The sequence below is a fragment of the Hyposmocoma kahamanoa genome, unplaced genomic scaffold (genome assembly GCF_003589595.1).
Source record: "Hyposmocoma kahamanoa isolate Upper Pololo Valley unplaced genomic scaffold, ASM358959v1 119, whole genome shotgun sequence".
Classification (NCBI taxonomy): Eukaryota; Metazoa; Arthropoda; class Insecta; order Lepidoptera; family Cosmopterigidae; genus Hyposmocoma; species Hyposmocoma kahamanoa.
This window is the reverse complement of record NW_020653409.1, coordinates 2,481,614-2,497,389: the sequence shown is the minus strand read 5'-3', so window position 1 is coordinate 2,497,389 and position 15,776 is coordinate 2,481,614. Positions and strand designations below refer to the sequence as shown.

Here is a 15,776-nt window from a genome sequence, read left to right as displayed (position 1 = left end):
ACGACTTGTTCATCCCGTCACTTGATATTATAAAATAAAAAGAACGGAAGTAGAACCCCCGTCTGTTAACAATATAATGTCTTTTTATTTTAAGATGTTTTGCTACACAAGCAAATTAAAAAAGTATACTTGTTTTCTCAAACAAACCAGTTAGCAGCGATTATGGGACATCTAAAGAGGCTAAAAAATGTCAGGCAACAAATATACGCGATTTTAAACTAGGAAAAATTAGTCTCATTGTGTAATAATCGCGAAAGTCAGAGCGAGTGGCGAGAACACGCCCATATTACAAATTTAAAAAATCTGCTTATCTTAACCTACAATTCGGAGGTGCTATACAACCGTTCGCTCTTGGTTGTCACTACGTGCTTACTACGTGAAACAAGGCAATTTTCAGTGCACAGTCTAACCTACAATCGTTGCTTAGAGAACTAACAAATGTTTGAGCTTTTGCGAAGGTACTTGTTCAGATTTATATTAGAGAGCGTTTATAGTTCTGTGCCTCTACCATGAGATTACAGTTATAGTTATCGCTAGCGGTTGTTTCTTCTTGTGACCGGTAGAGGCGCTGTATAATTTGTCATACAAAATTCTGAATTAATAATAATTTACGCGGTCGCTTGCGACAACCGTCACAGTAAACTCGTGGTAAAGGCGTAGATCTAAATTAGAGAGCGTTTATAGTTCAGGTTGGGTTTCTGAGCGAGAAGACGAATCTGATTCCTACTATATCTTTCTAATTTGTGAGTTATATCAACTATTGTTCCGATAAGAAAAGTTAAAGGCTTCCGATCGGCCAGTTGTGAATCGCAATTATACGCCTCGACTCGGAAGAGACGCAGTTTCCGATCGGGAGAGGCAATCAAAATCAAGCTGCAGATCTATATTAAGCCGGGTACTAATTCGGTAATTGTAACATGACAGGTACAGTAGGCAATAAGGTTGTAGCGTGAAACCGTCTTCACTCGCTAGAATGAGTACCAGGTTATCGTCGGCTAACTGCGAACCGCACGCTTTCGCTCGCGGCAAGCTCTCGAACAAACATGCAATTGTTACCGTTACGTCGCTAGTGAGTTTTAGCGGTTTTAGAGAGCTTTTATAGTCTTTTCGTATCTACGGCTGCTTTAAGACTCTATACCACCTCAGCTCGAATTCAATTCAATCCAGGTCGAGCGGCCGGGGCACTGGCTTTATTACAGAATTTTTTACAAACGAAATTAAAGCTATTTCAAAAATGTATATCGTATAATAATAATAATAATAACGCACACACTCAACATAGCCCCGCACTAGGGAAACCCTGTGTCGCGGGTGCCATGAACACATACATAGACAACCACAAATTACACCCAAACTCACGAGAGAAATAAATGTAGGCCATACAAATATTTCTCCCGGCCCGGGAATCGAACCCGGGGACCTCTGCGTGGCAGTCCGGTATGGTAACCGTTCGGCCACGGAGGCAGTTCGTGCTCTATTTAGTTAAGTTGATATTTAAAAAAATCATTGGTATAATGTAAAGTTATCAATTGTTAACAGTGGTTTTCTTGTAAAATTTCGAGGTAGGTTTGTGTTTTTTTTCTATAGTGAAAATTTTTATGAATCGCGTTTCCACGCCATATAGTAATCAGTGTATATCCACAATTTTACTATATACTTTTTTCCAAAGTGATTGTTAGAACACTATTACAGTTATGCGAAACCAACCAAAGCCATTTGAGGTTGTGTAGAGTCTTAATCGAGCCTATTTGAAATGTTGACACCAAAACCCATTTTGAGCTTAAAAACTCGAAATCCAGATAACGGATTCAGTCGAAACCGGTTTCGAAATGACACTGTTATGCTACGGGCATGTGGGCAATGTTATCTATAATTCTTGTAGCAAATTATCTGCAAGTGTACTTATGTGTAGTTTGCCTCTGTCTCCCATTGGAGTATTGCAATGGTTGTTTACGTTGAACAGATCTATTGTACATATAACAATTAATATATTCGATGTATTTTTCTTTTATAACTAACAATAAACCTTCACAAAACGCTGTATAAAACGAGACAACTATCGCCTACAATACAATACTAGTGGTTCTAGGCAATCGGCAGTATTACGTTACATATTATTTGCTTTTTAGAGTTAACGATTTCTTAATCTAGTTTTTATAGGGGTAAACTTTTGATTCGCTGAGTAAACATATACGACAATTGATTGTAATATTTGGCTAATTCAAAGAAGTGGCAGCCTCACTCGAGAAAACCATTTTTGAATACTATTTGTTATTATTAAGTAATTTAGAAAATTGAAATGCGGTTGCATTCTTGACGTGGACGTGTTGAAAGACGTTGAAGATCTGCTTATTAGTAGCAGTAGAGCTTCTTGTGAAAGAGTTCGGGAAGAACTGCCACCTCGCCTATTTCCGCCGCCAAGCTGTAATGTGAGCATTACTGCGTTCTGGTTTTGAAGGGTGCTGGTGAAATTACAGGAATTACATTGGACTTGTCAACTTATGTCACAGGGTGATGGGCGCAGTGGCAGTATCCCTAAGATCTTTGCGATTTAAAGCTCTGAATGGCACTGCAACTGTTATGGACAGGCGTGTAGTTTACCACCAGCCACAAGACCTTGTTCGCCCCGTCACTTGATATTATTAAAAAATATATTTAAAGATAGCAATAACAAATAAAATAATTTGTTTCTTGCTATTTTTTGTTTTTTTTTAGCCATGTAAATCTAGTTTCTTATGAAAACCGCTAAAAGATGTAAAGCTACAATTTACATACGGAACATCGCCATTATGCGGACTTATGTTATTATATATTTGAACGAAGCTGAATGTTGGCAGAAAGTAACGTTATTATGCCATTATTAAAACGTTTTATAAAACAAATGATATTCTAAAAATGAATTTCTCATTCAAAACTGCGCGTAGTTATGTTTTTTGTCTATTGCTTCAGCAATCGAAAGTTCACCTTTACAATTATTATTAAAAATCATAATACAAAATTTTGAGTAGGTACATAATAATAAAAACAATAAAAAAATTGCTAAACAGTATTTGTCATGTAAATACATTTCAAATAATCTTCCATAGTGTTGAATTCAACAATTCAACACTATAGAAGTTTATTATCGGAACATAATAATAATTCTTCTATCTCGGTTTTATTGGGCCACTTTTATCGTTACAGAGAAGAATATGAAAACAAACTACCACACCAAATAATTTGGCATGAGATGGTATACACCTCATCGATACTTAAATTAAAAAAATTAACTAAAAAAAATTACAAGTCGCTAAATTTTAACGCATTACGAGTATAATTTTGTGCTAAAACATTGGAAGTTATAATTTTGACCACTTTTCAAAGAGATCGATAAATAAATGCAATTTAGATAACATAGCTTCCTTTCCAGAAGATAATTTTGCCCTTACATTATTAGAACATTATCTTAAAGACCGAGTTTGGTCCTTATACATTAAAATTGAATCTTACCACCTTACAACACGCACAATCGTTGTTCGAAAGAAGTGCACTTGAGCTGAGGTATTTAGTCTTTCAATTCCCTAATTTTGCCATCGCTTAATAATCCTTATTCTTACACGCGTGCGATAGGTTTTAGCTTATTAGCAAGTAGAAGTAGGCCATTATTTCTATGTCTAAGGACATTTAAGGTTATCTTACACACGTGTACGGTATTTATTAACAGAATAATTAGTATAAGACACCGTGCATTAGTATCACATTAACGAATGTGTTATATAAGACGTATAGCAGCTGTATAAGAGCGGCTATACAGCCAATTAAATGTGATGGACTAAAAAGAAACAATTGCTTACAGATTGAGACAACATGCCGTTCCGTCTCATTCGTTTGCATCATCCTGATCTCTTTTACAAGCAAATAGTATGATTTTGGCCTTATAATATATAAGATAAAATATATTTTTTATTACATTTTTATCAGGTCTCATTTTGTAAATTTAAAGCTGTCTCAAATTAATAAATAAAAAAAATTATTGAAATGAAGCCGAAAATTTGTTGCGTCTATATATAGTTTTTAACGATACACTATAAAGTAATGGCTCTGGGCCAAATTATAGAAATGCGCTAAAGTCTTAGATTGCTGTATGGTGTACAACTGTGTTTTCTTACAATGCAGTTTTGCTAGATACACCAATAAGCAAACACGAACATTCGGTTCACGGGCGTTGCGATAGCTTTTTGTTTGAGACAAAGTACCAATGTACCAGAGCTAACACAAAAGTAATAGGTATAGGTAGCCAATATAGTATTGCGGTCTGCAAGGCGTAATTAACACAGATATGAATCTTATCTGTTCAGACAGAGGTGCCGTGTGCGCGCTCGGCGTCGAGGGTGACGTCTTCGGGCGAGGCGAGATCGGCGCGCAGGCGCACGCCGCGGCCTGTCAGCGTCCAACGACACGCCGCTCGCTGTTCGGCTGGTGATACTCTATAATAATAATAATAATAAGGCACACACTCAACATAGGGAAACCCTGTGTCGCGGGTGCCATGGACACACACATGGACAACCACAAATTACACCCAAACTCACGAGAGAAATAATGTAGGCCATACAAATATTTCTCCCGGGAATCAAACCTGGGAGCTCTACGTTGGCAGTCCGGCATGGTAACCGTTCGGCCACCGAGGCAGTAACTCTGGAAAGTATTAGCATAGTGTAACAAGACAAGTACGGTAAAAATAGTACATTATACAACAAGTGCATAAAACGCGCCATTTTACCCGAAACTAGTATATCCACCCGAGCCGCAGGCCGAGTGTGGATACCTAAGTCGAAGATAAAATGGGTTTTATGAACGAGTTATGCAATATGCTTTTCACTTCGATTGCGAGGAAATTAAATAGCAATATTACAAATAAACGATAATTTAATTAAAATTGAATACAAAATTACAACAATTAGACATATTAAATGTGATGGTTTTTTATTTTATGCAGTAGAGCATAAAATCCTATCTTAAGCAGCCTACACCCAGCATAAATACGAACTTTAAGAGCACGAGAAGTGAAAAAATCTTTTATTATATTGAGTAATGATGATTGACGAATTGTCCAAGCAGGTTGAAATTGACCTTTCTAACACTAGTGTTGCATCGGTAAAGCGTCTGATTAGTACTTTGTTTTTTTGGCGAGGAGGTAATTACCCAGTATAGTTAGCAGTTATATAATTTAATGCTCATTAACTTAATGTGTGTCTATCGGCGAGGTCCTAAAATTGGTTCACCGTTGGTCTTCCAATAAGTTAAAATAAAATAGAAAATACTACTTGACCTACTTGATTGCGAGTTTCAGCGGGCAAGCCACGGCGCGTGTCGACCTAGTGTAAACGCGCTATTATACCAGAGGACAAGTTAAGATCAAAGGAAATGGTTCTATACAATCATGTTCTTGTTATTTATTTATTGAGCATTAGCTAAAAAGCCAGGCTTAATAAGATAACAAAGATTGGTAGCAGTAGAGGTCCTTGTGAAAGAGTTCGTCCAGGGAAGTACTGCCACGTTGCCTATTTCTGCCGCCAAGTCGTAATGTGAGCTTTACTGCGTTCCGGTTTTGAAGGGTAAGGATGCTGGTGAAATTAATCACATGGGACTTGTCAACTTATGTCTCAGGGTGACGGAGGCAGTGGCAGTGCCCCTTTTTGTGATTGAAACCTCTGAGTGACACTGCAACTGTTATGGCGTATCGCTTACCACCAGACCCACTTCTTGTTCGTCCCGAAACTTGGTATCATAAAAAAAAAACCAAAGAATTAATACACTCACTAAATCGTGTGAAAATGTGACCACAAAAACTCCCTATTATTTCCCACGTTTTCAAATTTTGATTATTTATTTATTGAGCATTGACTATAAAGCCATCAAATTAAAAAAAAAAGTAACTCAATGTAATGTAACGTCAACTAAAAACTAAACCGTGTCTCTGTTCCACCATGTATTCGGGCGTGTTTTAGTAAAGCACTACCGTTATACAGCCTATAGTCATATAAGCGTTTTAGTGACTTATACCACCTGAGATCAGTTTCAGTGATCAGAAAGTCACACGACACTAGAAACTGTTTTCTAGTGTCGTGTGACTTTGTATCGTCATCACCAAATGTTATGCAACCTCTCGTCACATAAAGGGTTCCATAGTGAGTATTATTAGTAGCAGTAGATCATTGTGAAACGGTAACTCCAGGGAAGTCCTGCCACCTTACCTATTTCTGCCGCCAAGCAGTAATGTGAGCATTACTGCGTTCCCGTCTTAAAGGGTGCTGGTGAAACTACAGGAACATGGACTTTGTCAAGTTATGTCTCAGGGTGACGAGCGCACTAGCAGTGCCCCACATTTCATTGAGATTTAAAACTCTGAGTGGCACTGCAACTGTCATGGATAGGCGTGTCGCTTACCAACAGGCGCAGGACTTGTTTGTACCGTCGCTTATAAAAAAATGTACCTGCAGAGCCCAGCTTCGGGTTCGGGGTCAGGCTCGACACTGTCTCTGGTATCATGTGACCTCGTGTCTTCATCGTCGGGTGTTCCTTCGCTTGTTGCTTCACTTGTAGCCTCTTCGCTGCCTCCGCCACGATATCGCTCCACATAGTCTGCGTTAAAGTGGTGATATTGAACTAATTAATATACTTAATAAACTTATTAATATACCTACACATTTACGGAACATGTAAAATGTGACAATGGCGCTGCGTTCGGTTATTCCAAGGACGCTGTCAAAATAAAATCAAAACATCTTTATTTGATATCCTTTTATTAATTAAACACTGCTATTAATTTATAAGACAGATTACCCTGAGAAGAATGAGTGAGAACTTTTATTTATATTTAGGTATCATTTACATTATTTGATAGCTCCCATGTACGTTGTTGTAAGTGAAAATACCATTTTTTGTTTTTTTTTAACTTAAATTATATATCCTTTTTTATGTATATTGCAGGTTCCATATTTAAAGGTAAAACAAACCACTGAGGTTATGTTTACCTTCAAATATGTTTACTTTCAAATATAGAATATATATACATATACTTTATAATATACATAGGACAGGATATAGTCAAGTTAAAAAGCAAAAAATGGTATTTTAGCTTACAACAACTTTCATAAGAAAATTTATTTCAAATTTTAAGGATTTTTGTCATCCAACTATGCAAAGCTGTATGTTTAGTATAAAGTTCTTTATAAATCTCGTAAATTGCTTTGGAATATCAACCGGGTTTTATTATGGAAGAATATAAATTGCAACTTAATTGAATTTGTGACCTTGTGAAGACTATCAATAAGCTACTTTGGCTCAAGCGAGTGACGGTGACAGAGCCAAAAATTAAAAAAAAAAATCTGCTTCCATGAAACAAGCGTATGGAACTACGTTCCCTTCCTCGTTGAATTTAATGGACAAAAGTAGAACTCTATTGAATGGCTTAAAAGTGACGTAAATATTGACGTGTTACAAATTTTATATACACCATTTTAAATTTAATTGTTTCGGGAATTTTTCCCGAAAAATTTGAAAAATAGAATTTCGAAGGCTCATATTATGTTCTACGTTTAGAAATAACATATCTTTTAAGTTGTATTTAGCGTGAATTATAAAATAAAATTGTAATTGCAAAAGCAAGATAAAGAAAAACGAAATTGATTGTGATAATGGATTGGAAAACAGCGAAAAAAAATCTTTTGGCTCCATCGTCTTCGTTCGAAGTTACTACTTCAAATTTTGACAGATGTCAACGTCAATTGTGTAAAAATGTGGTTTTAATTGCTATACCTCCTCCTCCTATCACAGTATGTCCCGTTCTAGATCTCAGAGAAACGGGGAATAGCTGAAAACCAGTGCTGAGCAAGGCTTACGGAGCTGAGCCGTTGCCTTTTGCCTCAGACTTCTATATAAGATTTTTATACATTATGTTTTTGTATCGTTAATGAGGCAATAAATCTTTTTATTATTATTATTATTACAATTATCCGGACAAATATGTATTTTTCTGAAAAATGTGATTTTTTGAAAATGGAGGGTTTTCCCAACTATAAATACCTCGCCTATCATCGGACTCAGGGGCGTCCTCGAGACTCTTCAATATCTCAGCGCAGATCTCGGAGTCTAATGGCACGGGATTATCGGATTCTCTGAAATAGAAACAAATATGATGTATATGATAGGGCACTCGTCGCGAGCGGTGGTATCGCTCTGGGAGAGTCGTTATTTTTCAATTAAGAGATCTACGATGCGAATTACTACGGCGGCATATGCAGGGTTAAGAGCACGTCAACTTGAGACTTAAGATTTAAATTCAACTCTATGCTGCTTCTGAACCTGTCTAAAGCAGAGTTTGATGTGTACTGAACTTATGATATAAATATCAGAAGTCCCCTAACGGTTTTGTCTCGTAGACTATGTGTATTTTTCTGTTTTGATAGACCCTGACTTTGTAATATTGAACTTTGACACAGTCAAATGTATGTTTTTCTGCTGACACAGTGCAATTCGCTTAGATAGAGTTGAAAGTTGATTAAGAAAATTAAAAATACACAGGTTACTATTCAAATATGTATACCCATTTATGGAAAGCCAAAATAATGGCGAACAATGGCGAAATCATTGTTAAAAGAATTCTAAGTCAAAGAACCATTTATTCCATAGGTAAAATAAAATAAATTTACACTTCAAAACGTCACATTTAAGATACTGCTCGTTCACTACGCTGACTTCCCTGAGAAGAACGAGAAAGAAACTCTAGGGAAAAGAAACTCTTTTCATATAAACTTAAATACTATGGAATACACTTTGAATCAAATTTGTGAGGAATCTAGAGACATCATTCCGTACATATATATGTAACACGCAGTCTTCAATTTTTAACCGACTTCAAAAAAGGAGGAGGTTTTTTGAACCGACTGTTCGAAAGAGGGTACCTCAGAAGTGGTCCCATTTAAATTTGAAGAAAATATTCGACCTCTAAGGGTGGTAAACTAGGGGATGAATGACTTTTTAGGTCGGTTTTTTGGTATCTGTACTGAGGTATGTAATATGAGTTTTCAATCAAATTATTTTTGAAGTATTTTTAAAATTTTGGAAATTATAATCTTAATATAATTGCTCCGGAATTTTATTGTAAAAACGTATACAATTTCCCATAAAAGGGTCTTGTACCTTAGTTATAATTCGTTAGCGTCTTCAAATATCATAATTACAAGACTGAACAAAACATATTCATTAAGTTTTTCAAATTATACTAAAGACCTGTCGAATACGTCTGAAATCATATTTAAATGAAACTCTCGAATGACTAATTACTATGTAACCTGATTTTTATGTACAACTGTCAGTTTCTTAACGTTGAGCGACATCTAGCCGTCAAAACGAGATTTTCAGTACCTACGTATGGATAGGTCCACATTAAGTTAGTTCACGTTATATAAAATGTACTGATTCCACCGATTTGCAATAAAAGATTAACTGCTTCATTACAAAAAATATAGTAGTGTAAAGGAGGGAGTTTCTTTCTTCCGTTGGATGAGGTTACCAAAACAATCCAAATGAAACTCCAAATTGCTCAGAAGATTTTTATTTTCACCTTGTATGTCGCCAATACAATTTCACCCTATATGCGGAAGGTCAGGGCAGTTGTTCCCAGAAGGGACTCGACTCCTGGAAACCGTTCCGCGAGATGAGGTTTTTCACCGTATATGAGCGTACGAAATGTCAGAAGATCCGGGTAGCAGTTCCCAAGAAGGGACTCAATTCCTGGTTGCCTTACTGAGCTCTCTGTATTCTCCGATTTCTCTTCACATTAACAAAATTGTGTTCGAGTAGTCACCATTCCAGGGAAAATTTTAACACCGCGATTCAAAAATAACGCCAAATGGATCAATACCATCTAGCGGATTCTTAGAAAACTAAAAGTGAACAATCTGGTTTAAGGCTGTCCATTAAATAAAGTAGGTTTGTTACAGTAGATAATTCCTTCTCGAACTATGTCACGCGAGAAAGTGGTAAAACTGACAAGACAGTTCCCGATATCAAGGATAGATGGCACGTTTCACAAAAAAATAAGTTGGGTCCGAGTCCGAGAACATGTATTAACTTAGTTTTCATTTTTTATGGCTTAGCTTCATGCTTTTTGACCATTTAGTTATATAAAATAATTTCCTCTGAACTTACGTTACGTCACGAACCCACGGCACCATTCAGCTTCTATTAACTCTGTTTGAGGCTTCCGTAGTTTATTTTGATATAATAATACCAGACTTATCTGAATTCTAATCCCAAAACCAAATTTGTCCAGTAATTTAGTTTCTATTGTTACATATTTTTCATAAACAGACGCATACGAATTATGTCAACAAAAATGTATACAGGAGGTCGCCATTGTTCTTTTGGTCACGGCGTGTCTAAATGAGATCCACTCTCGTGAATTCCTGTATACATCTCGTGCACCCCCAATTACTTTAAGTTACGCGCTTTAAAGAATGTTAAGTAACAATATTTGTTATTAGAACGTTGAAGGTAAACATCATCGTGATGAAACCTACTTGTCTATGACCCTTAGAAACCGTGTTCTAATCGGCATGGGATCTCATTAGTATAGATCCGTGCCCAGCAGTGGGAAATAAAAGGGTTTGAGTCCTAGGAGTAGCGAAGACAGAGCACGTACCGGTTGTGGAGCACGATGGCGACAGTGGCGGGGTGCGGCACGGGCGGGTGGTGCGGGGCGCGCGGGCTGAAGGCCATCGCCTCCAGCGACGGCGGCGGCACGCGCGGCGCGGGGGTACCGCCCCACTCGCCCCACACGCCTGCGCACACGCACTCTCTCATTGTACTCGTACAATTATAATTCAACCTAAACTTTTGCATCCTCGCTTTAGTTGGCATGTAAACCACACTATTCGTAAGAGTTCTTTGTACTGATCTTAAAATTAGTTTTCAGCTAGTTGTCATGTTCTAACTTTAATTCACTGCTAAGCCGGTACCGATTTAAAGTTAAGAGTCGATACTATCTCAGCTGGTTTCCAAAATTTTCCCGTACTAATACGGTTCATTTGGCTTGGGTGGAGCGGTAGGGACACTGGCTTTATTTCTTAATGACACGTTCAACTTTTTTTTTTCACAAACGAACTTAAAGCGACTTGAAATATATATATATATATATATATATATATATATAGTATACAATACGTATTTTATTTAGTTCTGTTAATATAAAAAAAAAATCATTGGTATGTGTAAAGTACCTACTGGATACAGCAGCGTTCTTGTAAAATTTCGAGGTAAATTTGTGTTTTTTCAAACGTGAAAATTTTTAGGAAACGTGTTTTCACACCATATAGTAAACAGTGTATATTCTCAATTTGACTACATATTTTTTCCAAACTGATTGATTCAACACTTTCACTGTTATGCGGAAACAACCAAAGCCATCTGAGGTTGCATCGACTCTTCATGCTCAAAAAAATAGCTGAGGATACATGTACAGTCAACAGTACATGAAGCTATGCACTTTTTTCGAATATTGCCTCCAGAGCAACGGAACAAGATATAGTTAGTAATTATTATCGACACAAGGATCGAACGAACCCAAAGAAAAGGTTTTTCGAACCGACTGGACTCAAACCAGTGCCTGTTGCCTCAACGTGGCTAGGTAGTAAAAACATCATGAGAATTAATAAAAATAAAGTATTGCAACTGTACACAAGGTCACGTACCGGCGGTGTCTCTCCTCCAGTCATCCCTCTCTGCCAGTACATCGGGCGGCGCCTCGTCCCTCCCACACCTCGCTACCCACACTCTAGCGCCCTCACCGCTCTCCAGCTGCAACCTGGCTTCGTTCTCTTCTAACGCTACTAGCGATTCGGCGTCGAAAACCTAGCGTACATAAGGGTCAATTTTGTGTACAGTTCCAACTAAAATTGATGAACAATTAGTGATTGAACTTTAATTCCGTACTCATTACTAGTGATACAGCGTCACTCTTAACAATTTCCATCTTATTACGATATTATCTATTAATCACTATTTATGAATTCTGAAAATAACAAAAAAGACACAACTATGTCATGTTTCTGTATTCATTATTAATTATAGTCCATTTCACATACGATGGGTACTAAATAACATTTTGAATTTTTTACGTTACATGCATACTATTTTTAATTACTCTTAATAAGGTTACAAAAAGAAATAGTAAATTTGTTACAATAGACCAAAAACAAACAATATTTGTTTCAATCGTAGTATTAAGTTAAAATTACAGTATATAAAGTAGATGGAAACTGAAATGATAAAGATAAAAATAAATTACGCCAACTACTTGATGCGTAAAACGGAATATTTATCCATAGAGATTTACACCATAGAATCTATAAATCGAATCGGCTATTGTGTATCTCGCATTAATACGTGAGCATACACCTTGTATGCCCGTCCTTTTCTTTTGTTTTGAGCTTTGCGTAATGTTTTTTAGGAATTTTTTTTTAATAACGCACACACTCAACGTATCCCCGCACTAGGGAAATCCTGTGTCGCGAGTGCCTTGAACACAAACATCGAGAACTCACGAGAGAAATAAATGTAGGCCATACAAACATTTCTCCCGGCCCGGGAATCGAACCTGGGACTTCTGCGTGGCAGTCCGGCATGGTAACCGTTCGGCCACGGAGGCAGTTTTGACGGAAACGAAATAGTGCAAATTTCGTTTCGTTGCTGTTAAGTTTGTTTTTGGTTGTCGTTGATTTTGTAAATTGTTGTAGTTTTTTAGTAACTTAATAACATAATTATTTTATTTTGTTTATTATTTGTTCTTAAGCTATAGTCTCTAATATCGATTCTTCATTCGTTTTAAACTATCTCGATAAGATGTTTAAATCGATTTTTTTTTCATTCGATATTACATCACTACATCTCTAGAAATTTCAAATCTCAAACGTCACTGTACCGCGCTATCTGAAATGGACTATAGTATGTGCAATAATATCACATTAGCCCTACAGAGGCTGAAAAGTCAGATTGCCTGACTGATTGTGTACTTTCGAGCCACATAATTTGCTTTTTAATTCTTGCAATTACGGGCGCTGATGCTAGTGGGCAGTAAGTTTTTCTTTAATCTAATTACATAGTTTATTGTTAGTAGATAGATTTAAGTCTTTAGTGCAGGCGGACAGAAATTTCATTATCATCCTTACTTTATTTGCCTAGGCCTGTGAAAAGATACAAGGGCCATAAACTAAAAACTTTGTGTTCTTTTATAGAAAATAATTCAAATATTTCCGTGTATGTTTGAGAAAAGTCTAAAAAATCTAGTTATCAGTTTCTAAGTAGTGCGTAGTCATTCGAGCTGCATCATCATCAACCCATTCATACGTCCCACTGCTGGGCACGGGTCTCCTTTCATATGAGAGTTTAGGCCATAGTCCACCACGCTGGCCAAATGCGGGTTGGGGACTTTACACGTTTTCCGAGGGTTGTGAACCTTCACTGAAAAGCTCATGATAAATTTCAAATTAAGTTTCGCACATAAATAACTCACAGGTGCGACCCGGGATTCGAAACCACGACCAGAGGGTCGCTTGAGAGGCAGCAGTAGGTCAAACCATTAGGCTACTAATGCTTATTTCGAGCTGCATTACGATTGCAAATACAGCCAGTGTGCTGTTCGTACAGTCGCGACTGCAGCTCGTGTGAATACATCCTAAGCGCCATAACCCCTAATCTAGTAAAGTACTACGATAACGCTATTATAACAAGTACGATATAGCTTCATTACTCGTAGTCTTGTCTTGCATCTGGGGGGTCGTTCACCGTCCGATATTTGTCCAAAATAATTACTGTCAAATAACCAAATTATGAGACAAAGTATTACTTATTTGACAATGACACCTACCTCAACGAGTGTGTTAGCTGCGAGGGCATGCCAATCTCCTGGCTCCAGCCCTCGAGCCGTCCACCAGTCTTCACTCCGCGCTGCACTACTCCATAACCGTGCCAGTTCTAACGCAGACGCTTGAACTGCACGCTGCAATATTAAAATTACAATTAGTTATAAGTTGTTTAACAACCTCAGTAGCCGAACGGTTAACATTGACTGCCACGCAAAGGTCCCAGGTTCGATTCCCAGGCCAGGAGAAATATTTGTATGACCCATGTTTATTTATTATATTTGTATATATTGTTTATTTCTCTCGTGAGTTTGGGTGTAATTTGTGGTTGTCTATGTGTCCATGGAACCTGCGACACAGGGTTTCCCCATGTTGAGTGTGTGCGTTATTATTATTATTACTTATTAGTTGTGAAAATAATAATATTTCTAAAAAAGATAAGACACTTTATCTGTGTACAGTGCAATTCTGCCATCGGCTAACTAAATCGAGACTAATTGACAAAATATTTTTTTGAGATATCATAAAAAACCATTGCCCGGTTTTAGAATATTGAAATTGTTTAAAGATATTTCAGCTTTGCATCGTTATGGTAAGTTCCGATAAGTCGAACGCATTAACTAATTTTAACTGTTTTTAAAACAGAATTTTGTGCTCTATTTTTTGCTATTTAAAAGGGATATTTAACCATTTGTCGTTTAGCCGCATTTTAGTTGGTGGACGGCAGAATTGAGATTATGTCAAAAAGACTAATCACCTAAAATAGATTAAAAGGGGTGTGACGTAATTTTTTTTTTTGTTATATTTGTCGGGGGTTTAAAAAAGGGTCCCCGCATACCAATTAGGGCTTTCACCCCAGGACACACGGCATTGAAAACTTCGAAAAACTCGGCGATTTTCTGCCATTTTCGAGACTTCAATATCGAGACTTAAGTCATTTAGTTTAACAGTAGTAAAAAATCTACTAAACCAACAGTACTTTTTATTCTGGTTTTATGAATATGGGCAACACTCAGGGTCGTATTCCAGAACTCTACTCAAGGCTCAAGTCAGGACTTGAGCAGACTTGAGTATGATTTCAAGCACTGGAAATACGACCCCAATGGCAAGGACTTGAGTATGATTTTCAGTGCTCACTGCAATATTCAAGTCCTGACTTGAGTATTGAGTAGAGTTCTGGAATACGACGCTAAGTACATTACAACCTTTGGATATTGAAAAAAGATACTAATAAAATCAGATCTTCTCTATCTGAAACTACATTAATTGCCATTTGTTTTTTACGTGTCCACAATAAAAATGAAAAACTTTCAGAAATACTATCACAGATTTCCAATAGATAGCGCTACGGCTAAAAATCGTTAAAAACCAGATACAAAAATCCGACCCGCCTATTATATTAAAATTTAAGCGAAGAATGTTATTTTACTATAGCCACTGTTTTGCTGGGAGTGACATAAGTTGACAAGTCCCAAGTGCTTGTAATTTCACCAGCACGCTTACCCTTCAAAACCGGAACGTAGTATAAGCACATGGGATTTGTCAACTGTATGTCTCAGAGTGGCGGGCGCAGTGACAGTGCCTATCAGATCTTTGCGATTTAAAACCTACGAGTTGCAACTGTTATGGACAGGCACACGCCTGCTTATCATCAGGCGCACGACTTATTCGTCCCGTCGTGACTTGATATTATTAAAAAAACCCTGAGTGGCAGACCAGCATGATAACTGTTCGGCCACGGAGGTGGTTAAAGATAAATAAATGTATACAACTGACCCTCAAGTCGTGTGTGGTCATCCGCACCCGCGCTCGGGCTGTGTCACTCAATCCCAAGGCTAGTTCTCTTCTTCTCGCCGAGACTTTCTCCCGCAA

At 37.3% G+C, this 15,776-nt stretch overlaps 1 protein-coding gene across 1 annotated transcript in view; it reads right to left on the bottom strand.

The window, feature by feature from the left end:
• Positions 1–4,202: 4,202 nt before the first annotated feature.
• LOC113239994 overlaps positions 4,203–15,776 on the bottom strand; it is a 48,046-nt gene continuing 36,472 nt past the window's right edge. Inside the window, exons 16-22 of the mRNA XM_026477186.1 lie at positions 15,681–15,764; positions 13,910–14,041; positions 11,736–11,895; positions 10,688–10,826; positions 8,068–8,159; positions 6,477–6,624; positions 4,203–4,466 (exon numbers count right to left, since the gene is read on the bottom strand). Of these exons, the coding sequence (XP_026332971.1) occupies positions 4,334–4,466; positions 6,477–6,624; positions 8,068–8,159; positions 10,688–10,826; positions 11,736–11,895; positions 13,910–14,041; positions 15,681–15,764 (888 nt within the window). The 3' untranslated portion in view covers positions 4,203–4,333. The remainder of the gene's footprint in view (positions 4,467–6,476; positions 6,625–8,067; positions 8,160–10,687; positions 10,827–11,735; positions 11,896–13,909; positions 14,042–15,680; positions 15,765–15,776) is intronic.